The sequence below is a fragment of the Talpa occidentalis genome, unplaced genomic scaffold (assembly GCF_014898055.3).
Source record: "Talpa occidentalis isolate TD23 unplaced genomic scaffold, MPIMG_talOcc4v2.1 talOcc4.11, whole genome shotgun sequence".
Classification (NCBI taxonomy): domain Eukaryota; kingdom Metazoa; phylum Chordata; class Mammalia; order Eulipotyphla; family Talpidae; genus Talpa; species Talpa occidentalis.
Window position 1 is genome coordinate 30299803 of NW_023601104.1, and position 27621 is coordinate 30327423.

A 27621-nucleotide genomic window follows, 5' to 3' on the forward strand; every position below is an offset into this window, starting at 1 on the left:
CTTTTCTGATGGATCACATATGAGAAGAGTTAGATGGGATCCTAAGGCTTCTATTCTTTCAATTGAGTTCTGTTCCACTCTTAGAGTAAGTGCAGTATGATTCTAGTATTTAATATATGGTCTTTCCTCATACATCATCTATAAATATGATGCATATAGTTATTTAGGTTTTTGCCTTAGGATCTGATCTCTGTCTGAAGTGTGACCCTTTATATTTGTATTTATATAATATCTCTGCTTGAGAACCTGCCTTTTGCTGCATTTAATTTCCGATAGCCAATTGTCCACGGGAAGCCCTGTACCCCAGAGCTGCCTTGTGTCCTTCACAGCGCCCGCTGCTGGTCACATAGAGACAGCTCAGATTGAGGAGCCGAGGCCAATCTGTTTTCTTTCTTCCAGAGAGCTGTGCTCCTACAATTGGCGTTTAATTTCCCTAGAGCATGGTCTTTTGATTTGCATCAGACTTCTTTAAAAAAAGGGGGGGAGATAGGGGAGCATGGTATTGTATTGGCTGAAGTTTTCCTCTAAGTTAGGGATGTATGGGAGGGAGGGCCTTCTTCCTAGCCCTGGTAAATCTACTTTTGGAACTACACAAAGATCAGGACACCTGCCCCAAGCAGCAAGAGATTTTAGGTAATAAATTAAGACATCTGGAAAGCACATCAAGGGGTAACTGAGCTATAATAGGATCAAGATAACATTAATTCAGCCGGTCCTCCAGTTTCCAGAAATTTCTCTTCCTTGCTGAATGGAGGGTGTGTGCACGCTGAATCAATGTAATCTGAGTCTGGGTGATGAGATACTATCATTGACAGAGAGAACTGATCTTGGCAACCACAACGTTTTAGCTTTGAATGCTTTTAAACTGAAGTGATGAGATGAGATGCTTGGTAGAAAACTGGAATGTGTCATTGAGTTCTATGACTGAAGGATGGAAGAGTTGATCCAGGAGTTGAAGAAAGCAGGACATTTCTGCGCTCACTGTTATCATCATACCACGCTAGCCTAACCGTGTCAGTCATTTGGGATTGAGTGAAAAGGGAGGAACGGCCAGGGCCCTGGGAAAGATGGAGCAAGAGCACAAGGAGGAAAGTCGTCAGAGCTCTGTTGACTGGTTCCTGGATCCACAAAAACACCTGTATGTGGTCTGGGAGACATGCCACCTGTCTCCAGTGGAGTCAGCCACGCATTGACTTTGCTCCGGTGCTAGAGCTGGAACTGAACTAAGGGGGTCAGCCCACGGAAGCCTTTTGGATTGCAGGTCCCAGCGAGACGCTCCACCTACTGTCTCCTGCTGTAGTTGCACCATAAATCCGCAAGGGGCCGCTGCTCACCAACCTTTCCCGTCATTGAGTGCGGTGGACAGTTGTCAGGCTGTGTCCAATTGAATGGATAAATAAAACAGGCAATAACATGGGTAGATATCACAAACGCAAAATTGAGGAAAGAAACCAGAGTACATTATGTATCACTCAGGTAAAGTTCAAAACACACAAAATTTTTTTCCTATTTATTTATTTTTCTTACAATGTTTGCTTTCTTTTCTCAGGTGTAGTCCCCCTAGAATTTCCACCATCCATTCACCCGTGCACCATCACCATAGTCCTTTGTGCTCCTCCCACCCTCGTTTTGATCCCTTTTCCTCCCCCTCCCCTACAGAATGTCTCTGATTTATAATTTAAATAATAACTCCAAGGTCACTAGTTAACTTTAAGAGTTTAACAAGCTAATTTAGTGATTAATCATATATTTTTGGTTAACCAAGACAGAAATTTAAGAAATTAAACAGAACAGAGAGAATATAAATACTTGGAGATGGCACAGAATTTTTGCAACCAGTCACAAAAGATCAGGAAAAAAAAATAACTGTACCACTTAAAGGAAACATCCAGAATAGACAGATCTAAAGAGAAAGAATGTAGGACAGGGGGTGTGTTGAGAGAAATGAGGGGTGCCTGCTAATGGGCACAGACAGGGCTTCTTTCTGAAGTAATGAAAATGCTCTGAAATTGTGTGATGGTTGCAATTCAACGAACCTACTAGAAGCCATTAAATTGTACATGCTGGACATGAGGCGTATAAATTCTATCTCAGTAAAAATGTTAAAAAGTATGTTTTCCTGTACTCTTGTCTGTGTGGAATGTACCTTCTCCTCACATTCAAATTACAAGAATGAAATCAATCAATGGCCTTAAAGTATGCTTTATAAGAGTAATTTCATTTTTAAAGTCAAAACATAAAGATCTAAACAATGTTGTACCTATCATTCTTTGGTATGCATATTTAGAATGTACATCTTGAGATACTTTAAGATTATAAACATGTATAATAAAGTGTTAATAATCCAATTTAGTACACATTTCATATGCTTGAGGATGAGCATACAGAGCTGGATATGAGGTAATGAAGTAAATCTTTTCTTTTGCTATAACTTCCCAAATGTATATTATTAGAGTTTTAAATAATGGATTGCAAAAAATAAAGAATCTAAAACATAAGAGTCCATTAACTTTCATGAAAATTTTGGAAATATAAAATCTTCGAACAACTGTAAGCAGACAGAAAATAAAGGAATCCTCACATTTCTAGAAGTTGGAATTTCAGTTTGTCATGTTACCTTCTGCTGTGACGTTACAAAGCATCATTAAACTCTTAGAATAGCTTAAGCTATTTTATTGGACACTTGGATTCTTATCTGAAAGTCTTTTTTGCTACTGTTCTCTGAAATTAGGTCCCACACAAATTTGGAGTAATAAAACAAATTATCTTGACTTTTGTGCCCAAACCATTTTTCCTAGGCAGTCACAAGATAGCACCAAAGCTTTGCTCCCTCACCTTTTACCCACAAGTGGCCAGCACAAAGAAGGTGCTAGAAATAATTGCATATGATTGATGCTTCCCATAGTTTTTAACTACGTCTATGGTAAATTTTCCTATTTTGCAGGTTCAGAATATAGGGAAAATTGTCAAATCGAAAAGAGCAATACAAAACACCATTTGAATTTCTACAGGTAAAGTGATCCTGTCAGTATATTCTGTATCCTGGGTTGGGTAGTAGCATACTTCTGCTCATGGGTAAGGACTACCCACATATCTACTTTTAAGGAGATTTTTTCCTAGAACTATGACTTTATCAATTGTAAAGTGATACCACTTCACAATTTAGCACAAGACACATAGTAATATCCTAGCGATTGTCAAAACCTTCACTGTCTGTAATACATCCTTCCCTTTGAGGGTGATAATCAATTAAGTCTTTATGTAATAGTATGGAAAGGCCCAACTGTTTATATCTTCCTCTCCAGTGGGGGAATTCCATTCACTCCTATGCTGATATAGTTGACTCTAATAAATTAAAACATAGCTGTCGAGTCTTGACATTAGATGGTGGATTTTGCTCTCTTCTTAGATTTGCTGAAAGGCCTTAAATATGTCATAAGTCAGAGTTCATGGCTTCTGAAAGAAATATCAAAGAAAAACCTTAAAATCTTGGTGGCAAGGACTGTGTCTGGTACTCTTGTTATTTTTAAACAGTTTTATTGAACTATAATCCATGTATTATACAATTTAGCCATTTGAAACACACAACTCAAGGGTTTTTAGTATATTCAGAGTTGTACATCAATGACCACAATTCTAGAACATTTTCTTTATCCCCAAATGAATCTCATATCCCCTTCCCACCTCTCGTTTCCTCTGGACAATCACAAATCTACTTTCTTTCTCTATGGATTTGCTTGTCCTTGACATTTCATATAAATGGAATCATGTAAAATGTGTTTTTGTGTTGTAGACCTTTCATTTATATAGCACTTTGTTAAGGGTTTATCTGCATTGTAGTGTATATCACTACTTCATTGCTTTTTATGGCTGAATAATACTCCATTGATTTATCATTCAATGGCATATGGCTTGTTTCTACTTGTTAGCCATTATGAATAAGTATAAGTTTTTGTGTGGACACATGTTTTCAAGTCTGTTGGGTATAGGCCTAGGAGAGGAATTGCTGGATAATATGGTAGCTCTTTGTTCAACTATTAGAGCTGCCAGGGGTTTTCTAAAGAGGCTCACCATTTTAAGTTCCCATTGGCAGCAAATCACAATGTACCAACAATCATAACTACTGATACTGCAGGGAATTAACTCATGAGTTCAGACTTCATGGTGTGAGTTGACTTTGCTTGGCAGACTAGGGACCAGAAACATAAATGTCAGGGTTCACAGAACTCCTTATCTAGAAACAGACAATTCAGTAAATGTGAACAGCTGGCCTAAGAGCTGCCTATACAGAATTTGTTCTGTAGGGCTGGATGAAACCAGTACTGGAAATTAGACTGCATTGTCTTGGAATGCTGTTGCTGTACTTCTAGTGTTCTGCTAGGCATATAATAAAGGCCTTTTTATTCTTTTTCTTCCATCTCCTTCCCTTAATTTCGCAGACTGTAAGTGTTCAAACTGAAAGGAATCTCTGTCTAGATACACATAGTTGAAGAAACTGCTCTAAGTCTCCCTGGTTATATGCTTTGTGAATCCTTCCCCTTAGTTGCTATTTTATTTCAGCTAACCCCTCAAAATTCACGAAACAAATAACATTGTGCAGTTTTACTCATTTATTTTTTAGAACTTAGAGAATAAGACCTTAGAATTCTTCCCCACATTGCCACACCCCATTAGAATCCAGAATGTATAAAATGCTATCTGTGAGGACAGACCCTGCAGACAATTGTAAATGGAAAATCTGAGTGAATACTCAGATGAATTTAAGGATGATGCTTCCAAAAATTACAATTCATTTTAAATTGGGTTAAGCTAATCAAAATAAAGTTTTCCTTTAAAAATGTCCTTTTCCTAACTATAAAAAACCTGCAAAATTTCATGCCATATCTGTAAAACAATCCCTTGGGAGAGACTCAGAGATTCTGTTGAAAATATGAGGTTTAAACTGTCCCACAGATGAGGAACAAGAACTATACTTCATATAAGCAAATGATGCTGTAAAGTCCTTCAAGGAAATGACTGATGGAGTTAGAACCTTACAGGTAGTAAAGGTTGCCACTTCTAGAAACATCGACAAACTTTATGGAGCAGGGGGAGAGATTTGGAAACTGATGACTAGACCTGCTGGGGTGCAGACAACCCCCTGATGAGGTCAGTAGGAAGCACTCCCCACACAGTCCCACCCTAAGGTTGTGTAAAACATATGGGCATGAGTTAAGGCTCTGTTTCCAATCCTTTGGCTCTAATTCTGGTCACCAGGAGGTTCTTGTGCACTTATAGAAACCTCTTTCCCCACTTCTTAATTAGTTTGTGACGCATAGAATCACACATAATTCAAGCACACAAGCTACATGAAATAGTGACCCCCAGACTGAATCGCATCCTGTATTTATTTGGAAATTCCTCCCAAATAAGGAAGCCATATTAAAAGAATAATAATATCAGTGTAAATAAAAATAATTCTGGCAATGACCTTTGTGTATGTTTTGTATGCTTACATGTCTCCTGTTTTAAAAAATGTAAAAAATAAAAAATTTTAAAAATGATTAACAAGACATTTAATTGACATAAAGAGATAAAGAAATCATGTCTTTTTTTTGTCCAACTAAGACAGATAATTAAAAGTTATATGAGGGCCTCCCCGGTGGCGCAGCGGTTGAGCGCTGGGTTGCGAAGCTGCCCGCAGCCTCTGCGGCGCCGGTTCGATCCCCGGCTGCTCCCCGGCCACCGGAGGAGGGTCCCACATGGCCCGCGGACCTCTCCTGCGGCCCGCTGCTCCCCTCAGCAGTGTACTTTGGTCCTTCTGCCTGCTCTGCTCCCCGCTCTGGCTCTGGTGAATTCTCTCACCCTCCCGCGCTTCTGACTGTACCCAGTGCATGTATAAACAAAAACCAAACAAACAAACAAATAAATAAATAAACATGCCTCTATAAAAAAAAAAAAAAAAAAAAAAAAAAAAAAAAAAAAAAAAAAGTTATATGAGCCAAAAGCAGGAATTTTCTTCCGGAAAAGCAAATACATCTTTTGGTAAAAATGTTTAAAAATACTTTAAGAAGATAAACTTAAAGAGGATTAAGACATGTTTAAAAAACTGGTCACCCACTGCCCACCTATCCTACATCAACCAAGAGTCTTAGTGAACTTTTAATTGAACAGTCTTCCTTTAACAAAAACAATCTGGTCTAACAATGATTATCCAACCATTCACCTAAAGTGAATTTCTCAACTGAAACTACCAGAGGTCTTTCCCCTTACAACAAGATTGTAATAAAACCTTGACTAAATAGTTCTGATTAAACTATCTGAAGTGTTTCCTTTAACAGGGGGGCACTGTATGCCACTGAGGTCCCCCAAAGGCTGTCTGCTTTTGAAAGGTGAGAACAGCAAAATTCAAACAAATTAGCACATAATGTTTACTTACCAAGTTGTTTGACATTTCTCAAACATAGTATAGAGCAATTCATCTTCAAGATGTAGCTATTCAAAGAGTGTGGTGTATAGGAGTGGTTAAACTTCAAGTGCCTCATAGAAATAAAATGAAAGACTGATAGACTTTGATTTTATTTTACCCTTGGACCTTGATTTATTCCTGGACTGATGGAGGCATTTAGTTACACTATAACCAGGAGCAAGGGGTCAAAGGCATAGAAAGAATTAAGATTCGAAATAAGGGTCAATGACATAGAAAGTCTCAAATAAAATAGGTAAGATGAAAGAGATGAAGGTGGTGGCTATAGAATGTTCTCTCTTGGAGAAAGTACATACTTTGGTTCATTGTTTCACAGGTTTCTGCCCCAACTTCCAATACTTTGAAAATGTCTCTGAAATACTTTCAAGAAAATATGTCTGTGGAACAAGCATTTGATGACTGAGGTCATCTAACTTCAACATAAAAATAACTTCCAAGTGGTTGTCCACCGACCTCTCAACCACCCTAATGCAGATGGGGACATCAAGTAATTGATGAAGCACCAGTATCTTGCCCTGCCTTTTCCAAAAATACCCTCATTAATTATATTGCGTTTTACTCCTCTGAATTTAAATTAAAATTGGCCCTGGAAAGAATTATGCAGTTCCATTGGAACCCTTCTCCTGTTCTTGAACATTTAGACTCTTTAGTTTTAGAACTCTGTAGTTCTTTGTATTGTCTGGATTTATTCTCCGGTAGATTATTCATCCATTATACTCAATGACCAGTTCTTTTTGCTTTTCTTCCTCCCCTTGGAACTTGGACATAATGGCAGGAGCTGCATCAGCCATTTTAAGACCATGAGGGAATCTCAGAAACCTTAACCCTGATTTTCTAGCATTTCTATCATCAATAACTGGCTACTTCTGAAATTCTTATATGAGAAATTAAGCCCTCAGGTGTCAACTATTGAAATTGGGTCTTGTTACCCAGAGCCAAATGCAATTTTTAAGTCACATAGAAATCTTCCCTTAGAAGATGACATTTAAGTTTGAGACAAGCAGGATTATGAGTGACAGATATTAGAAGAACAGGGAAAAGCCAGAAGCCCTCTCTGCTCCACTCCACTACTAATTGCCCACTATTTTCCAAACATAGAAACAAGGGACTGGAGAAGTCAGGAAAGGAGAGTTCAAGGTAGAATTATTTCATCCAGACATGATATTTAAAGGAACAAGAAAGAGAAGCTTGGTGGTGTGCTCTCATTTCTGTGGGTCTGTTTCCTTTCTGACACTTGCCACAGAGCAGTCATCACGACGAGATCCCTGGCATCACCCTCTGCCTTCCCAATAGACTGCAGTGTCCATGGCCAGAGACTCTACCTGTGATTGTTCACCACTAAAATAATGACTGGGTCGGCATGAAGTAACAGTTACTGGATGAGTTAGAGCAGAGAGAGAGAGCAAGGGTAAGAAGAGGAAGGAAAAGAAACAGGCAGAAGAGTGGAAAACTTGGGGTGGGGTTCATTCCTCTTAAAGAGGATACAACCCTCTTAAGTGCCCCATGATACTCCTCCAAGGCAGACAGGGAGGACTGTGGTCAGGGGTCACATTAGGAAACCACACTGGAGCTCGCACCACGCAGCTCACGGCCTTTCTCTCCTGGCTACGCAATGATCCATAACAATTGATCCAAACGTGGGCACATGACTCAGCCAGGACATTTAGAGTCCTTTCCCAGGAATTGCCCAACTGGATCTGAGAAATAGGACCCCCTTCCTCCAACGGTAAGTGTGTGTCCCCGCAGTTGCTGTGGGAATGAGGCTGATACCCAGAGAGAGGTGGGCAGAGAAGGAGAGACTTAGAGCTGAGGAACTTCAGACTCGTGGCTCAGCTTTTCCTAAGGTCAGCTCCACCCTGCTCTTCCCAGTTATATGAGCCAATAAATTCCTATTGTGCTTGAGAGTTCGTGTGGAGTTCCTTTCTCTTGAAATCTATCAGCTGCCTTTCTCTCCAAAATTCACCCTGAATCTCACCATTGCTCACCCTCTCCCCTGGATCCAAACTACCACCGTCTGGTCTGGGTGAAGTTGGTCAGCTCCTCTCTAGTTCTTTCTTGTCACCCAGAAGGCCACGTGATCTTAGATAAATGTCAATCAGATCTTGTCACTTCCCTGAGGCAAACCTCCCCGTGACTTCTCATTACATCCAGACTCCTTATCCAATCTTACAAGACTCTGCTCCATCTGCTCTGTCTCCCCTCCAACTTTATTCCAGGCCCCTCCCCCTCATCATGTGCTGCAGCTACCTGGTCCTTTTAGTTTCCCAAACTCATTAAGCTCGTTATTTTTTCAGGGCTTCTGCATCTTATTTTCTGTCCCAGGGCTTTGCATGGTTAACTCCTTGTCATTCATTTTTCAACACAGTAATAAAATACTCTTAGCTCTTCCACCCCATCTCTTTTTTATCATTTTGTTGTATAAATCATTTGTAGAAATTGTCACTAGTTAAAATTATTTATCTTTTTTGTTTGCTTTTTTGTTGTCTGTTTATCCCCTTTGAGGTGAGCTCCAGGAGAGCCTGTTCCTGATTTTCTTGTTGACTATAGAGCCGCACAGTATGTTCTCAAGTAATATTGAATGAATGAGTGACAAAATCGTGAGGATATCCTTGCAGATCCCTGTCAGGTCTCTTCCTTCGCACCACAGGGTCCCCCACTTTATTGACCAGTGCTTAACTCATGGAGCTTAGCTCATAGAGTGACTCACCTGTCATCTGACCTCACTCAACCTCTGTTCTTCCATCTGTGATGTGGGAACTCCACTCCTTGCTGAGCCAACTACAAAGATTGTTGGAGATTCAAGGAACCAGGGGGTAGGAAAGCCCAAAGCTCCCAGAAGATCAGAATTGAGTGGTTCAGAACTGATGGGGCAAGTTCCTCACTCCTGCTCCCCCTCGAGCCCACTACCAGGATTTTTCTATCTGGCCTTCTTCCTCGGCTTGGGGTCATTTACAGAGCCTGACTTGCCTGGTCTCCCTGCCTCCCTAGCTCTCCAGAGGTCTTATTTGCTAGATTCTGTGAGGAATTCACGTGAGGCGATGACCTTCACTGTGAGAAAGCACAGGCTGCAAAAGCTCTGCTTATGGTTAAATATTGATAAGACCAGGAAATAGAGGACCAGAGTGGGCACAGCCTGTTCAGACCCTATTCCCCTGGGCTGGCAAGAGGATCCTATTCCCCTCTGTATAAGAAGGAAAGCAGTGGACTCCTGGTTCTTTCAGATTGTGAAAGTCAGGTGGAGCCTGTTATCTGAGGCCACTCATTCAAGCGGTCAGTCACCTCCAAGTGGTAGAGAAGGCTCCAGGCCTGGGCGTGTGCTAAGAGCAGAGTACCAGATGGGCCCGGAAGCCACAGACTCTAGACACTGCTCCCCAGGTGACAGCTGTGGGGAGAGCTCAGGTGCAAAGACCATCTAGAACTTCCGTGAGGAGGAGGAGAAGATACAGAAATCTGTGTTGCTCTCAACAGCAGACCAGGGCCAGACCTAGGAACCCAGGATCCAGGGTAAGTGTCCTCAACTCCCACGGGGATGGGCAGCCCAGGTTTTCTGGCAGGAATCACAGCCCAGTGGTACATGCTTAGGTCCTGCTTAAATGTAGAAGTCTCCCGGGGTGGGGGAGGGGTAGGGGTTTCTGTGGAGACAGGACAACCAAATGCAATGTAATCTGGAGGGGATGCTGGAGTAGAAAAAGGCATTAATGGGAAATGAGTGAACTCCAAATAAATGTCAGGAAGTTCTGCTAATGATAAGCACAAAAGCAGAGATATTAATATGATGCTCACTCTAGAAGCAAACCAGAGAAGGGCTCTGAGAGAAATGTCTGCTTTTTCTTGTGACATCTAACACAGGCAGGGAAGGCTCTGGCCTTTTAGTCATCTTGTCACCTTGCTTTTGTTGTTGTTGATATATGTTTATTGAAACAAACATTATCCATATTTAAACATATTCAAAATGTACATTCCTGGACTTCAGCCCACCTGGCAGTTTGTACATTTATCTGATTAATTCCAATACCACCCTATTTTGATGACTGTAGCTTTTATAGGAAGCCTTGAAGTCACGTGATGTCAATCCTCCAACTTAGTTTTTCTCCTTCAATTATTCTGAATCTTTTAACTCTCCATATAAGCTTCAGAATCAGCTTGCTGTGATTTTTGATTAGGGTTACACTGAATCTATGGATCTAGTTGGGAAGAATTGAGATCTAGATTATTTCCATTAATTAACCATTCAAAATTGGAATTATCTCAAAAGGTGTAGGTCCAATACTCACACATTTAAAAACACATACAGACAAGTTTTACATACATGTAAAACTAATTATGTGAATTGCTTCCATGAAGATATTGTGTGTTCACAAGAAATGTTTGTGGTACAGAAGTGTTTACAGGGGAAAAAAGTTTTCTCTTTTCCCCTTTTAGTTTCTTTTGCTGGTCTATTAATACTAACATAAATCAGATGCACAGGAGAAAAAAACAAATTAAATTTTGTATGTGTAGATGTGGACCTAGAGAAATGACCAGAGCATTTGCTTTTTATATCCAAAAAGAACTGAGAAGAAAATGAGTTTACAGATTAGTAGACTCTGAACCCTCTCAAATTGTAAATGAACATCCCAGGTGTCTAGGCCCCACCCCACCTACCTAGAGTCAGTGTTTGGTGTCTTTACCTCCACTCTCCTCTCTGTGGTTGTGGGGAGGTCTGCAAATGTTACAGAGGCCCATGGCTGATGTGACTGACTAATCCAGGCATTCCTGCATGTGAGAATAGACAGAAAGCCACCACCTTTCTTAGAAGGTGCTCCAGACTGACAGTTGGAGAGGGAACCCAAGAGCATTCATAGCATTCAGAGTCTCTGTATGCTATGATCTCTGCCTTTCCAGGCCCCACCTGTTCCTGAGTTGGGGCTGCTTTGGCTCTGTGACTTTGGGCTCAAGGGGAGTGGTTTTGGGCAGGGGCTGGGAGAAGTCATTCTAGGATGGAATAATCCAGCTATGCCTTCTGCTTTGTTCCCAGGGATCATCAGAGCTTTGCTCAAAAATCAGAACGCAGTAGGCCAGGAGGGCAGCTGGAGGGTGAAGGGGTCTAAGAACTTCGTTGTCAGAAAAGTCCCCTAACTGGGAGCAGGAGCATGAGCCACAGTGAAATGATTATGGAAGCCCCAGCTGGCACTGAGGTTCCCCAGGAGCTGCTGAAAGAAATGCTTTGGGTCTTTCGGGTAGAAGATGGTAAGTGGCAGGGAAGTGTGTGTGTGTGTGTGTGTTTTCTCAACTAAAAGAGCAGAATTTGGCAGAAGCCCCCTGACCCAAACTCCTCCTTCAGGCAGACTGCAGGTTCCTCCAAACTGGCACTGAGGGGCGGGGTGGGGATTGGGGATGGGGATTGGGTTCAGTATCCAGAATGGTTTGGCTGAACCACACCCTCCTTTTCTCAGGGCGTGGTCATTCATGTACTCATCCTTCTAATCTTCTAGGACTACTTATTAAATTCCTTCTAGGAGCAGGAGCCACAGTGAGATGATTATGGATGAGCCAGCTTCTGTGGGACAGGTGCTGTTCCTAGCAGTGAAATTACAGTAGTGAATAAAACATAAACATCTTAGCCCCGTGAGGAGAGAAAATAAACAAGGAAAATGCATAGCACCTTGGTGATGAGCAATAAGGAGAAAACTTAGGCAGAAAAAAGGGAATAGAAGTGTGGGTGACACCCCTATGTTTATAGCACACTATTTACAATAGGTAAGCTATGGAAACAACCCAATGCCCAAAAAATAGATAACTGGATCAAGAAGATGTGGTACATATGCACAATGAAATATTACTTAGCAATCAAAAAAGATAAACTCATGCAATTCGCAGCAACATGGATGGAGCTGGAAGGGATCATGCTCAGTGAAATAAGCCAGAAAGAAAAAGAAAAATACCGGATGGTCTCACTCATAGCAGGAATTTAGAAAACCTAAATAAGGGACCAGGAAAAAGACTAATTATAATAAAGTAAAAATCAAAATCAACCAGCAACTATAAACCAGAGACACACTACGGCGGGGGGGGGGGGGGGGGGGGGAGGGATTAGGGTCAAAATAAGGGGGGTGGGAATTGTATGGAGAATATAACCAAGATGAAAATGCATACATTGTGCAAAAATGAAAGATGATGTAAAAAATATATAAAATAAAATAATGAAAAAAACACAAAAATGCTTGGCCTAAAGGGGAGGGGAAGAAGTGTGGGTGAGAGTAGGTAAAAGGGTCAAGAAAGGCCTCACTAAGGTGACCTGTGAATAAAGGCTTTCAGGAGGGAGAGGAATTAGCCATGCATATTAATGGAGGGGGGAGGGGAGAACATTCTCTCTTGGTGGCGGGAACAGTAAATGCAAAAGCTCTGAGGTCATTTTGGTAACGTGTGGCTGACTCTTGATTACCTAAATTTAGATTAGCCACTTTATATATTATCTGTGGGCAGATCATCCTTCCTCTCCTTGCATTGCATAGGGCCAGCCTTCTGAAGACTGGGGCGTTTATCTGACCCACTTCTCCACCCCTGCCCCACTATTACCCAACTGCAGTGCTGTCATCCCCCATTAACTTAGGTCTTTTCCAGAGCAGAAATGGTCTCCCCCTTTCCCCCACACTGGAGTTCCCAGGCCAGGAGGCTTGTCTTGGAGTCTCTCTACAATACCTGGTCCACAGCAAGGGACAGTTGATGCGGTGGGCTGGGTCTGAGCCCAAGCCCCAACTGTCTGCAGGCCTGAGGGGCACCCAACCTCTCCTCAAGACTCTGTCCTATGTGTCCCTCCCCAGCGTCTCCATGGAATTATTCCATCTTTGTTCTGGCAAGCGTGGTGATCGCGATAAGCATCTTCCTCCTGGTAAGGAGCATCCGAGCAAACAGGTAAGGAGTTGTTTAGAATGGTCTCTGGAGGGTGGGGGTCCCCACCCTTCCAAGGGAAATCTAGAAAGGAGCCATCTTGGGATTTTGGCTCTCCACCCTTTGGGACAGCAAAGGACCCAGGGTCCCTTGAGAACCCACAGCTGTTGAAAAACCAGCAACTATCACCAATTACCAGCCCCTGGCCCTGGCCAACAAGCAAGGCAGGCCTGATATCTTGCAGAGGTTAGATTCCCTGCCTCAGGAGGTCGCACAGCCCTGGGCTCAAATCCCAGCTCTGCCATTCACTAGCTGGGCAAGACACTCCCTACCTCCAAATCAGGTTGGGTGATAACTAACTCCTTCCTTCTCAGGGTGTGGGGAGGGCCCAGTGGTGCTACCAAGCACCCTACTGCAGAGTTAGGGATGCTATGAGAGGGTAAGCCTTGTCCTACTCCAAGCCAGATGCAAAGCATAGAGACCTGAGGTCCACGGAGGCTTCTGGGGTAATTATAACATCTTACAATGACAGTACTCTCTGATCCTGATATGCCACAAAATCACCTGGAAGAAATATTAAAAATATAGGCTCTGCACTGAGAGTGGGGTCCACAGTAGTGGGCAAGATAGATCCAGCCCTGGCCTTGTGGAGCTTACGTATGGTGGGGAGATGACAGCACTTCTGAGTGGCACATGGTCAGTGTGGGACTGAGGTGTAGTGGCAGCACAGGTGGGATGGCGTCCTTTGGGGCAAAGAGAGAAGGATGGACTGAAGAAGCCTTTCAGACCCAGAGGCAGCATGCATCAAGCTCAAGGAAGGAGGAGGAAGGTCTGTGCCATTGTGGAGACTCACCCAAGCCTCTTTGCCACCAATGTGTGCACATGGGGCTTTAGATACAAGACTGGAATGCATGGGATGGTCTGGAGAAAGGCAAGGAGATTAGTTAGGAATTTCTTGCTGTGATCTGTCAGGGTGGAGAGAGGATGGTGGTGGGATGTGGGGTGACAAGGACCTGCTCTCAGAAGGATGACAGATCTGAGAAAAGTTGTGGCTTGGTGACAAGAAAACAGGACTCAGAGTCATGAGACTTAAATGTGTGTCCCAGCTATGTTCTTCTTTGGCCTCTTTGAGCCGCATTTCCTCACCTGGAAGGGGAGTAGTAGCAGTAATAGTTGAGCTCACCAGTGACAAAGAGGCTTGGGTGAGCCGATGCACCAGCGGCTGTTTCTCTGCCAAAAAACAGCAAACCATCTCTACTTTCTCCCCCAATACTTCCTCAGGCCCCCTAACTAATTTGGGGGACCCAGTCCTGTCCCCACTACTCAGCACCCCAGTCCAGGGAATTCATATTCAAGAGTGTTCTCTCTCCTCTCAGAAATCAAAAGATGATGCCACGGGAAAAACAAACTCCAGAAGTTCCCTGCTTGGATGAGGCAGAAACCAAAGATAACAACAGCCAGAACCTGGTGACAGAAACTTTGCTCTCAGTAAAACCCAACTTGGCCCAGATGGAAACTGAGTTAAAAGAGAGCAAAGTGTCCGGTATTCTCTTCCCAGATCCAGAAGAATCTGAAACCTAGTGCCCCCACATTGTTAGAAGATGAATGAACTGCAGTCAAATGAAAATTCTGTTATGATAACGAAACCTTTTTATTGAAATGCTTCTGGAAGTGGGCAGATGGAATTGTTTAGTTTGTTCAGATGGTGGTGTTCCTCACATAAATGGCTTAAAATAAAAGCACAAAATCCATAGCTGGCCTGTGGGTCAGGAGGCCTGGCCAAGATTCCTCATGTGGTTTTGAGGACTTCGCAGCTTCCCTCCGCCTCAGTTTCTCCATCTATAGAATGGGACTGAAGTTTGGGTCAGAGGTGTTTTCAATCCAAGCTCTTGCAACTGCTGAGAGGGAAAGGCTCAGGACTCTGGGCTCAGAATCCCCTTCTTGTCTTGTTCCTTCCACCCCCAAGACCGCTCTCCTGTACTTGCTCATCTGCTGAGGGCTCATGAACAACTCCCTTTGGGCCATGGGCCCCCTCAGTAGAGTCAGGAAATGGTAGGGTGCCCTGCCTCTAAAAACCTTCCTTCTCTTGCTAACCCTGGGATCCCAAGGGAGGGACGTGATCTTCAGTCTGAGTCACAGTGTTGTGTAGGCTGGGGTGGCAATCCCAAATAATTTAGGCAGAAATTTGATTTATGAATCAAAAATAATTTGGGTTCTATCTTACAAAAGTGAATTTTGAATATGCAGACTCTCTTGCAAGGATACTGGGCCTGCAGGACCAGATTACAAATTAGTAGCCATCCAATAGTGCCCGCTGGGTGTCTGACACAGCCAGTTGTAGGCTCCCTGGAGTCCCGGGCAATTATCGCTGGAGAGACCAACCTTGTTCACAGTTTTCATCCTTTAAGAAGGCTGGTCCTAAGGGTCTGTGGGCCGAGTCCTTAATTTAAGGTGGGAAAATATGGGACCACTGCCTCTGGGGGAGGTTCCCTCCCCTGGGCTACCTCTAACCCCCTTCTTTCCACTGTCATCTAGTGGCAAAGTGTAGGAAATAGCCCTTCTGGCACTTTGCTTCTGTCAGTGGATTATTTTAGATTTTACTTGGATAAATTGCAGGGTCTGTTAGCCACAGTCCTTGCCTGGGGCTTCTGTGAAGTCAGGCAGTGCCCTTCCTGTCCATCAGGGGTTGTAGGCCCTCACGGCCTCCTCTCTGGCAGGATGGTCTCTGGCTACACTTCTGCAGGGCCTCCTGGAGCTGTCCACTTGAAACTTTCCACCGGGGGTCACATCTGGCCCGACACTAACTGAACCAGGAAGAGGTGATTTCCTCCCACTTAAGGCTGACCCCCAGACTCTGGGTTCTTGCAGTGGCTGTTTCCCTCCAAGGTCAGGGAATGCATTGGTTACCATGGAAACCAGAGCTTTGAGGGAATATGAGCAACATTCCAGCCTACCCCTCCAGCTCACACAGTGAACTGGGAGTCAGGATACTGCTTGCTGCCGGCGGGGGTCAGCTGTTCACCAGGGGGAAGGCTATTGTTCCATCAATGGGAAAGTAGGTGGCAAAAACCCATCCTGTGTTCTGCAGCGCTGCCCAAGCGCTGAGCCTGGGATGCCGAGGAGGGGCCCTCAGAAGATCTTGAAGCCCTTCAGTAGGGTCAGTGTGGGTGCCTTGCATTTGTTCTGGGCCCTCAGAAGATCTTGAAGCCCTTCAGTAGGGTCAGTGTGGGTGCCTTGCGTTTGCTCTGGGCCCGGGAAGACTTCACGGTGACCAGCTTGGCCTGGGCCACAGCAGGCATCTCCTTCAGGCTGACGGTGGAAAGTGTGTTGAAGGTGCAGCTGGCCAGCCCATGCCTGGCAGTGAGCGGGGCCTGGTGGGGCAGGGCCCTCTCCTCAGAGATGAAGAGGGGCCGGGTCAGGGAGCTCTTCTCCAGCTCCCGCCGTGCCTCCCGCACTGCCTCATGGAAGACATGCTGCACGTGCTCGAAGTCCAGGCAGGCAGAGACCTCGAAAAAAGGGCACCTGAACCTGCCTGCCAAGGCCGCACCCTCTGCCTCAGTGACCTGCCTGGTGGGGAAGCAGGGTGAGGAAGGGTCAGGAGCATGCATCCCAGTCAGGCAGGCCTGGGCTACCCCGGGGGCCCACTTAACTAGCTCAGTGATTGGAGCCATTGTCATCTCTCTGAAGTGCAGTATTCTCACTAGTACAATGAGATGACATCTGCCTCTCAGGGTTGTTAATAGCATTAAGAACGACATTTGTGTCACAGTACCTGACACAGAGTCAGTGCCCAACAATGGTGGCTAATGTCACTGAAGCTAGAATTCAGGCACAAGGCTGAGGGTAAGGGAGAAGCTGGCCCAAAGCCCCCATGTGGTCAGAGGAAGGCCCCATCACTCCCCTATTCCAACATGGGTTCCTGGGACAAGAAATGAGTCACCCTCAGCCCTGGCTTGTGAGATCAGCTCTAATGAAAAGCAGTGGTCTGAGCTGAAGGGTGAGAGCGCACAGGGTCTACAGAGGCATGGAGGGCTAAGGAGAGTCGGGACGCCTGTGCTTGGCAGAGCTGTCAGGGCTCATGGCGAGTTTTGCTTGTCCGTCCAGGAAGGGGCAGAGAGAAAAAGGGTGACAACATTTCATGGGTGGAGGAGGAAAAGGAGAGAGGAGTAGACCTTTCCCAGCTTGGTCTTAGACCACCTCCCCTGATGGTGGGATCGAATATTTATCAATAGGAAGGTCCCAGAAGCTTTTGATCTGAAAGCCACGAGAATTGAAGTGAGAGGAAAAATAAGTCTGATTCTCGAGTAAGTCAGAAGAGGGAAGGCACAGAGGTCTCTGGCCAAGTTTCCAGTGAGTGAATCCCACTGCTAAGTGGTTCTCTCCCCTCCCTGCATACCGCCCCCCACTTCCCCGCCCCTGCCATTCCTGAGGACAGTGGCATAGCCCTGGGGATGAGAGGGGATAAGGGTGGGTGCTGGTGGGAAAAGGTAAATTAACAGGGGCCAGGATTGAGGCGGGGTGGGCTAGCTGCCCCAGCAGTATAAGAGGACAGAGTGCCTAGGACATAAAGGATTGAGGCAAAGCATCTAATCCACTCTCTGCCCAGGCTGAGAGACAGCTGAGTGCTGTCTGTGAGTTTAGCACTTCTTGAGGAGCCCCAGTTGAAATACTAGTTGCTATTATTTAATTTTATGATGAACCTGAATCTGAAACTCTGTCATTGTGAGGCTGGAATATGAAACTTCAGAAACAAGAACCCCCTGTGTGCATGCATGTGTACGAACAGGTGACACAGACATGTAATACTGTCTATTTTCTAATTTTGTTGCAGTCTAGTGAAAATTTTATCAGTGGTAATGGGAACCACTGCTCTAGCCCACACTTGACCCTTTAGCTACAAGGGGATCCTGGGGGACATCACCAATGCTCTACTGAAAGTGAGATTTATTGTGCCCATTGGATCCTAATCTACTAAGCTTGGGACGTGATCAAAGAAGGAAGTGAGGATAAATCGTCCTGACTACTTCTTAAGGGGTGATGCCACTTTCTTTGAGGCCCATAGCCTTTGTTATTTGCTCCTAAACCATTTTTATACAATCTATGTGGCAAAGATTAGGATCAAAATGGTGGTCTAGAGTTTTTTTTCTCATATTGAAAACAAGTTTATTCACAATAACTACCCTTCTAACCCCTCTCCTAAGCTCTGCAGGTTCTGTGATTCTTCAAAGACCACCTTTTGGCTTGCCTCATTGAGTCTGAACGCTTGACAGCTTGTGAAGGCCCCTACTGTTGCCTTAAAGAGACTGCACCCTCCTTTTCCTGCTGCCCATATACCCATTCTATATCAAGTGTCCCTTCCTTGCTAACACCAGTCAACAGAATTTTAGGGCTTGGGGTTGCAGCAGTGATTGCCCATAAGCAGGAAGGCACCAACAAAAGGCTGGTGAAAGGGGCCACACCTTGTGAGTGGACTGGCCACATAGATGGCCAGTGGAATTACTCATCGAGTGGAAAGAGCAAAGTCTCTAATGCCTCAGGGGCCAGGCGGGCAGCTTGAATGTGTGTTCAGTGGGGAGGTAAGCAACAGAGAGTGGTGAGGCCTGTGGTCAGTTGGTAAAAACATGCCCTGCCTGAAACACTCTAGTTGCAGGTCTTTTAAAACACTCTGCTGGCCAAGTAAAATAAGGCTGTGGACTCAGTGATAATCTGCCCTTTGGCCCAATCTATGACCTCTGACTCAAGTTCAACCCTTTCTAGAAGAACCTGCCCTCAGCACGGCCAACGATGGTGGTAAGCAGGAAGGGCATGTTTGCGTGAGGTGAGAGCTGATTGCACCAGACCAGTCACCTGACCCAAAGAGCCCTCTCTCCCCAGAATATGAATTGGGCACTAAATCACCAGCCAGCTGCAGGGAGTGGGAAGACAAGGTTGTGGAAGCAGTGGCCTCTGTTCTGACTTTGGGGTCCAGGCCCTGTGTGGTCCAGATGCCCTACCCACTGTCCTTGGCTGGTAGGAAGACCAGGCCCACTGTATCTTTATACCACACCCCTTTTAAATTGGGAGATTATTATTCTTAGCAGCCAAATAATCCCTGAAGATGACACTGGGCCTTTACAAACGAGGTGAGTCAACTCCAAGACACGGAACAAACTGCGCAGTGCTCACCTGTACTGTGCCATGTCCAATTTGTTGCCCAGCAGCAGAGCTGGGTAGCTACGCTGTGTCTCCTTGGCGTGCAGAGCGAGCAGCTCCAGGTAGCTGCTGCTGCCCTCAAAGCTCTGGCGACTGTCGACGCTGTACACCACCAAGAAGGCATGGGCCCAGTTCAGGTAGCGCTCACAGTTCCTGGGAGTGTCCTGGGGCAAAGGAGGGAAGCCAAGGTCAGGGGCAGAGGAGGTCAGGGTGAAGGTTTTCACTTGAGTGGCCTCATCTTACCTCCCCAGCCCTCCTGTCTTTGTACATTGTTCCCCCGCATTGCCCTTTTCAAAGAGGCACTGGAGTGTGGATTTGGCTTGCTGTGAAAAGAGACATTGTCTCATGAGCCTCCCTCCTACCACCCGCCAGAGACTTGGAGACCTTGGCCTCTTGGGCATGGAGCCAAGATTCTGGCATGGCCCCTATAGAGACCTGACTGTCCCTGAGCACCCATGGTTTTGAGCCAGGTGTATGGTGCCTCTTTGGCTTCTGAGAATAACTGGCATCCAGCCTTGGCAGAGGGGTGCCGAAGATATAAGGGACATGTTATATGGGTGGGGAGACTTGGGCCGAGGGAGCATCTATGAATATGTGCGTGTGCACCTGTGTTTGCGTGTGCACAAACATCAAGCCCTAGAGCACATGATGCTGGAGGTGAGACCAGCAATCATCAGGTCTCCCCAGATTCCATCATTCCCTTTTCTGACAAATGAAGAGATTCAGGCCCAGAGAGGTTAGCACATCATTCAGGGTCTCATAGCAAACTGGAGCTTAAAAGGGACATGCATTCCCATCTAAAGGCCCCAGTGCTGGGCCCCAGGATTCCTCAGGAGGTTGCATTGCTTCTGAGATCTTATGGGTCATGGGGGTAATATTACCGGGTCTGCAGTGTCCATGACCCTCAGGTGGACAGGCTGGTGGTCCACGGTCTCCTCAGAGCTGTAGGTATCCTCTGCAACACAGACAGCCAGCTAGGTCAGGGGCAGGGCAGGCCACTGGATTGATGGGGATGGGGCTGAGTTTTCCTCCACTGGACTCCTGTGCAGCCCTGTGGGATCTGCTCCAGGGCTGGCTGATCTGGGACCACTGGAGAGGCCTTGGCTCTCATGCACAGGGAGGACTGGGCAGGACTTCCTACTGAGTTGCTGTTCCACCTGTCAGGCTCAGAGCATCAGGGGTCACTTGTAGAACATGCCACAGGGACTGTGCTGTGGGTGCACCCACCAAGCTGGCAGGATAGAGTATGCGGCCCACAGTGAGCAGCAGAAGCCTCATTTGATAAGCTGCAGCTCCCGCACCCCCATGCTTCTCTAAAGGGGTCCCTCTGACCACAGTACTTGGCCCCCAGGAAGCCTCCCCAAGAACAATCCTCTTGCTCCCAGTCAGAGAAGAGATGGGAAAAGAGAAATGCACAGGATGATGGTGCTGGGGGACAGGTCAGACCCCACTTAAAAGTTCTGGAAAGTATTTGCAAGTAATCCTTGTCAAAATAACAGCAGAGGAATCTAGTGAAGTTGAAAGTTGTAGGTGGGACATGCGGAATCAAAGTTAACTACAGCTACTTTTCAGCTGTGTGATGTGGCCAAGTCACTTCAGCTCCCTGAGGCTCTGCTTCATCCATTGAAAATGGGGATCTTATGATGACACTGGCTAATGGTTGTCAAGCTTCTACTCTGTGCCAGACACTGTGCTACACACGTTTCCGCAGAGCGCACGGGCTGCGTGAGGACTGGAGGGTGCCTAGCCTGAGGCCTGCGTCTGGTTTTAAAGGACACGGGGGCCCTCGATGCTGCAGAGTTCACAAGACCAGGTTCACATTCCTGGTGGCTTTTTTTTTTTTTCTTTTTATTTTGAAATAATTGTAGACTCCCGTAGAAGTTACAAAATAGTACAGAGAGTTCCTATGTACCCTTCCTCCAGCTCCTCCCAATGCTAACACCTTACATAACCAAAGTACAATGATCAAAACCAGGAAATTGACATTGATACCATACTATGGAGTAAACGCTGACCTTATTTGGATTTCATGAGTTTTCACTTCTTTTTTCCTCCGGCCCGCCCGCCCTCCTCTCTCTGTCTCTCTCTTTCTTCTTTCCTTCATTTTTTTTTCTTATAACCTCGAATCTGAGAAAGCAGCAAACAGCCAGGTATGCAAAGAGGACCTCACAGCCATACTGGCAGTCACCTCCCTACCTTAACCCGCCCCTGTGCCACTGGCCCTTCACCCCGGTGCCCCTGTGGCCAGAGAGGAAGACCTCTGTGGTCAGAACTGGGACCCGCTCTGCCTTCCTGGCAGCAGTACTATGAGAAAATCACCCCCAATCCTGACTGAATTCAGTCACACACATCTCTCTAAGGGCCACTGGCAGCCAAGCCAGGCCTGGACACACTCCAGGTCCTCTAGCAGCCAGCAGGAATCACAGACAGTTCCCATCCCCAGCCTGCTCTGAGGACTTGGATAAATAGCTGCTCTTATTCGCAGACAAAAAAAAAAAAAATCTAATGGAAAATATGCCCCAAATGTTTAACTATATTTGGTCCAAGAAGAACTGTCCTGGTTGCCTTCATCTTGTTCAGATTTTTCTTTATTTTCCTGCCAATGTTGTTTGATGGGTGCATCCTTTTAGGCTTATCAAAGCCTCCTGTCCCCAAAACAGGTCCAGACAAAGGAAAAATATTAGCTCAACCTTGACATCCGGTAGTCCTTCACAGCATTGCTGTTAGCCCCACTGTAGAGAGATGGGGGGAGGTGGAGCCCAGAGGAGGAGGGAACTCACCTACAGCCACAAAGCAACTTCTACTGCCCTTAGCAGGAGAAGGAACTGGGACTTGGATCGTTAGGCTAGGCTGCCTTCCCATGGGGACCCCTCACACCCTCTGCTCCCCTTTAATTCTGAGAGAAGATACCTTTCCTAATGTATTATTGCTTATAGTAATAATCATTATTAAAGAGCACCAAAGGAGCTTGGGTCAGAGTGTGTATAAGATGGTGCTTGTGTCCTCAGTGGAGCAGAAGGGGGCAAGAGGGCTGAGAAGCCTCCTTGTGCCCTGGGTAAACTGGGCGAGATGCCCCCAGTCTCTGTGACAAGAGGCTGTTCCAGAGAGACACTCACACATCTCACCTCCCCCCCACACCCCTCCCCCCACCCCTGGAGTGCTCATCACAGGCCAAGTACTCTCACAGGCTCTGACTCTCTCAGCTCCTACCAGATGTCACAGTTACAACCCCTAACAAGGCACAGTCTACCAGTGCCATCTGGCAGATGGGGAAACTTAGGCTGAGAGAGTTCAGTTCCACAAAGGCTTCTGACCCCAGGTTCTCTACACATAAGGCTGCCCTTAGTGGAGAGCAATGGGAGTGGTGTCCTGTCTTCCTTTGTATTTGAGGTTTTGCATGATCCTCTAGGCAGATCATGGAGGCCTCTCTGCTGCAGTTTCTCTACCTGTAAAATGGGAATATTAGGAGCTCTTCTCTAAAGGGTAATCCTAAAACCCAGATTCAAGCTCATGCTTAAGAGCCTCTATGTCGTGTTGCGTTCCTGCTGGGGATGGGAATGCATAACACAGGTTTCCACCCTTGAGAGGCTCTCTTTGAGTTCAAGCTCTTGAAAGACCTTTGCAAAGGGCCAAGAGCTGTTTATATCCCCTAATGGCTAACTTTGCCCCTGCACAGGCAGAACTTTCTCCACAGAAGGAAAAGCTCTGGGCCCAGAGTCCTGCTGTTGCTGGAACCAGTCATGGGCTAGTAGTCAGACAGTGAGACAGAACTCCCAAAGATTGGCACTGGCCTCCCAGACCACCTGAGGAGAGAGTGTCTGGCCTTCGTTCCAGTTCACAGGCTCTCAGGGTGGAGTGAGAGACCAAAGGCTGAGGTGACTAATCACAGCAGGGATTAGACAGTCTGACCACACACTCCACTACCAGGTCAGAGCTCCGAAATTACTTAATCAGGAAGCTCAAACCACCACAGTTATAGGCTCCTCCAGCGGGGCCCCTTGTGAAGGGTATGGATGAGGGGGCAGGGAGGATGAGCGAATAGAGGCAGGGTGCCAAGTAAAATACAGAATGCCCGTTTAAATTTAAATGTCAGATAAAGAACAAATAATTTTTAGTTCAAGGATGCCCTATGCAATATTTAAGCTAGGCAGAATCTTTCTTTTGAGGCACCATTTTTGGGAATCTTCATTCCCCCCACACACTCTTCAGTTCCTCCACCCCATCTGGTTGCTTATTCTAGACCCTCTCATCAACTTCCCCGGCCAGCACACACAATCTCATCCTGTGTCTCACTTTGCTGGGTGCTGATCAAATGTGCTCTCCTCAGACCTGCTGTGTGACCTTGGCCCAGAAGCCTCAGTTCCAAAAGGTTGTGTCAAAGCACAGGTGGTGGCACCAAATCCCTTGGGAGCTACCGGTGAGTGATTTGGACTGCACCCCTGAGTTAACCAGGGGGATCCCACCACTTCCTCTGTTTGGCAGCCTGGGGCACTATTTAAGATCTCCTTGGAAGAGGGGATTTCCCACTTAAGGAAAAAATTCTAAAAACCCTGAGATGCCTGGGATTTGATAGTCCAGCCTGCACTGAGGGACTGGGCACCCAGAGGCAAGGAGCTCTTTCCTCTGGGGTCATAGTGGCACTCCCTCAGAGGCCTGCTGCAGAGCATGGTGTATCGTAGAGAATTCCAATCTTTGCCCCAGTGCCTGGGCTTTCTCCAAGGGCCCTGGGGGTCCCACAAATGCTTACTCAATTCTTATGAATAGAAAAAATAATCCAAGACTGCAATCCTCATTTTCAAAAGGCTAAGAACATCCGGATATCCCATTTTTCTCAGTGGACAGTTTACAACAAACACATGTGATAAATGTGAACTTTAAGTTATATTTATGTTAGTAAAATTCTGCTTTCATTTGTTTTAGATATTGAGTTTCTATGTCAGCGGTTGTTTGAAGAATGGGTCCTGCTGCTAAAAATAATTTTCAGAAAAGCTGATCTGATTAATCTGAGGGATTCTGAGTCACCATAGATGGATAAGCCATTTGAGGAAGAAGGATAAAGAAGAAGTGAATATGTTTTGAGTGTCTATTGTGTGTAAAGTACAAGGCTTGGTCATTTATATGTGTTATTGCTTTAATTCTCGGTAATTCTGAAACAGGTATTTTTATGCCCATTTTACAGATGAGGAAACAGAAGCTCAGAGAGGCAAGGTGACTACTACAGGTTGCACAGTCAATAAGTGGCAGAGCCAGGATTTAAACTCAGTTCTGACTGATACCAAAGCACCCCTTTTCCTGATATACCATGCAATGGCTGAAAAACAAGACTGCTTTTTCACAGGTCCAAAGAGTTAGCTTAGAAGATCAGAAGCCAGCCGGTAACACTAGAGAGTTTCCCAAGTGGATGGCTGGATTTTGGGGAAAAGTACACTGAGTACATCTTGAAGAACAACACTTAAGGGATGTGTACAATTCTGATTTTTTTTCTGTTTGATTTTTTAAGTCTCATCATACATCATATTTTAGGGAAAATCAGCCTCTCTCGGTTCTCTGAACTAGGCCAAGCCCCAAGTCTGGGGTGAGCTGTGGAAGGGTATATTTCTGGCACTTAAAATATTTTGCTCCATGAACTGAGTTATCCTGGTGGTGCCTCCTCTCCCCCGTACCCCCCAAGATGTGCAGTCTGGGTGAGGTCTGGGCCCTCAGGTGTGTAGTATAGGTATGAAGGGGGGGGGTGTCCAAATGGGGCACAGCGGGAGGAGTAGGGAGCAGTGGTTCCTTACCCAAGTTGGGGTCATATTCGCTGATAAACCTCCTGGTCAGAAACTTCACAGTGAGGGCTGCAAGAAGCAGAGAGAAGCTGGCTCAGTCTCCCTTCCCTTGTCTGCCTGTGGGAGACTACTCCTCTTGTTTTAGGGAGGCTTTGTCTAGCCTCTATGACCCACGACTGACACCAAGCTGGCACTTTGTGGGAGTGAGGCCAGGGAGCTGAGAAGTGGGTTTGAGTAGCTCAGAAGTCAGAAATATGGGGAGCCATGTTCCTCCAATTCCATCCTAGGATTTTATTATTATTATTAATGGCAAGGAAACCTGAAGGGTGTTTGTGAAGGCCCCATCTCAGATGTCAGAATCCAGGCAATCAGTTACCTTAGGGCCAGCTTGGTGAGAACCCAAAGGAAAACATCCCCACCCTAGACAAAGTCATGAAGATTCTGAAATCTAGGGCATTTGTTCCAGCTTTGAATATATACCAAAGAGAGAGTGAGCAGAGTTAGCCAGAAGGTGATTCCTGGCAGAGCCTGAACCCCCAAGTGCCTGGATGGAGTTCTAGAAGAGTTCTCCACATCTCAAGTCTCCCTTAAGTCTAAGGCCTCCACACTCTTTGTGGGTGTCTCACAGAAAATCTCTAAAATGTCAGTTCTCCCCAGGTGAAATGCATTAACTTGAGTGATTTTGCTTAGAATTTTACCACATAAAGCCAAAGGCCAGCCAACTTTTATACTGGACTCTTAAAAAGTAATGCGATACTTTAAAGAAAATCCTTAAAATTCTTTCTGAGGATTCCTACCAGTGTCAGTTTGCAAACTAATTCTCAAGCAAGACATATTTTAAAATTTAAATTCCTTCATTCATGTAAGTCACTGACTACACTGTACCAGTGACACAGCCATGGATAACAATTTGAATTTCAAAGAAGAAAGGGCAAAGCTTTTCTGTAGGAAAGCATGATCAGTGGCCCCTCTATGAGCCAGGGAGCTGGCTTCAAAAGTGGAGCGCAGGCTCCCAGTGAGTCTCAAAGAACACTCTGGGGAAGGAAATGCATAGCTGAGTCCATGTTGGCCACATACTAATGGCTTAAATTGGAAACCAGCCAGTGGAGGATCCCCCTTTGCTCTCCCACTCTCCGCTGCCTGGCACTGTGAGAGGCAGGGGGAGTGATGGGCTCTTTTTCTGCGTCCCTATCTGAGATGATGCCTCAACCCACACCTTCCTGGGCTCCAGTTGGTAAGAGCTGACAGGAGTGGTGAAGGCAGAGTTCAGTGTTCATAGAAATGATCTCAATGGAGGCCCAAACTCCTGGTTCAAGGACAAGTCCCAGGCACCCAGGACCATAGTTCAAAGTGTCTCCAGAAAAATCAAGAGAGGGAGCTGACTGGAAACAAATACATTTGATAAGAATGCGGGCTTTGTTCCAGAATCCTAGCGAATTGGGATGGGGAGTGGGTAGTGCAGCCCGCCCCCATCCCAGCAGCCAGTGACTGCTACCAGGGCCTCTTGGGGCCATGGGTTCCTTCACCCCCCAGTCTAAATCAGGGAGTAACAAGGCTGCAACTAAGCTAATAGGGGTCCTGGACTGGGAATCAGTGCCTAACAGGTAAGTACCTTTGGTGCCAGTCACCGTGGCTCTCTGCTAGCCCCAGGGAGAGGAGCTGAGGGGTGGAGGTCGCCTGCGAAAGAGCATCAGGCAGGGACCTGAGACACAGAGACCACAGGAGGAGAGGCCGCTGTGATCACAGACCAGAGGACTGCAGCGTGGAGACAGAGGGAGAGACTGGCAAGGAAGGCAGAGGATGCAAGAGGGAAGACCTGAGAACAAAGCAGAGAGCCAAGCAACAGAAAAACTGAGGCACAGCCCAGCACCGTGTCTTGCCCAACTTACCTGGATACAGGAAGCCCTCCAAAGCCAGCGGAAGAGCCTGCCTGCAATCTACAGCACCGGTTACCTCCACCTGCGCCCCGTCTCTGGGTTCCCTACGAATCCCTTCCCTCCAGCCCTCAGCACCACTCACCGGACTTGCCCACCCCACGGCGCCCCAGGATGGCCAGGTTGACCTCGAGGGGTGCGCAGTGCGGCCCGCTGCAAGCGCGGGGTTTCCCGAACACCGAGGACATGGCGACGCTGCTGAGGGGGACACAGGCTCTCGGCCGAAGGGCCCCGAGCAGAGCGCCCACCCGCCCGTCGGGGCCCTCGGGAGCGAGGCTCCGGCTCCCTGCACTCGAGGCGCCGACACCGTCGTGGTCTGCGCCCCTGGCCCAACACCGAGAGCCGAGAGGGCTGCGTCCCTGCGGCCGGCCGTCCCGGCGGGGAGGTGGGG

The 27621-nt window shown here is 46.2% G+C and overlaps 2 protein-coding genes across 3 annotated transcripts; one reads left to right on the forward strand and one right to left on the reverse strand.

Annotated features, from left to right (window-relative positions):
- The first annotated feature begins 9578 nt into the window (after positions 1-9578).
- Positions 9579-15149, forward strand: SLC51B (solute carrier family 51 subunit beta). The gene is made up of 4 exons (XM_037502723.1): positions 9579-9970; positions 11484-11695; positions 13270-13360; positions 14713-15149. The coding sequence occupies exons 2-4, from the start codon at positions 11599-11601 to the stop codon at positions 14915-14917; spliced, it is 393 nt and encodes a 130-aa protein (XP_037358620.1). The 5' UTR covers positions 9579-9970; positions 11484-11598; the 3' UTR covers positions 14918-15149.
- RASL12 (RAS like family 12) lies at positions 12643-27594 on the reverse strand. Of its 2 annotated transcripts, XM_037502721.2 has the most exons (5): positions 27316-27594; positions 25309-25365; positions 20410-20483; positions 19502-19692; positions 12643-16903 (listed from the first exon to the last, which is right to left on the reverse strand). In XM_037502721.2, the coding sequence occupies exons 1-5, from the start codon at positions 27416-27418 to the stop codon at positions 16528-16530; spliced, it is 801 nt and encodes a 266-aa protein (XP_037358618.1). In that variant the 5' UTR covers positions 27419-27594; the 3' UTR covers positions 12643-16527. The 2 variants fall into 2 exon arrangements, with proteins under 2 accessions (XP_037358618.1, XP_037358619.1); XM_037502722.2 differs by lacking the exon at positions 25309-25365.
- Between the last annotated feature and the right edge of the window lie 27 nt (positions 27595-27621).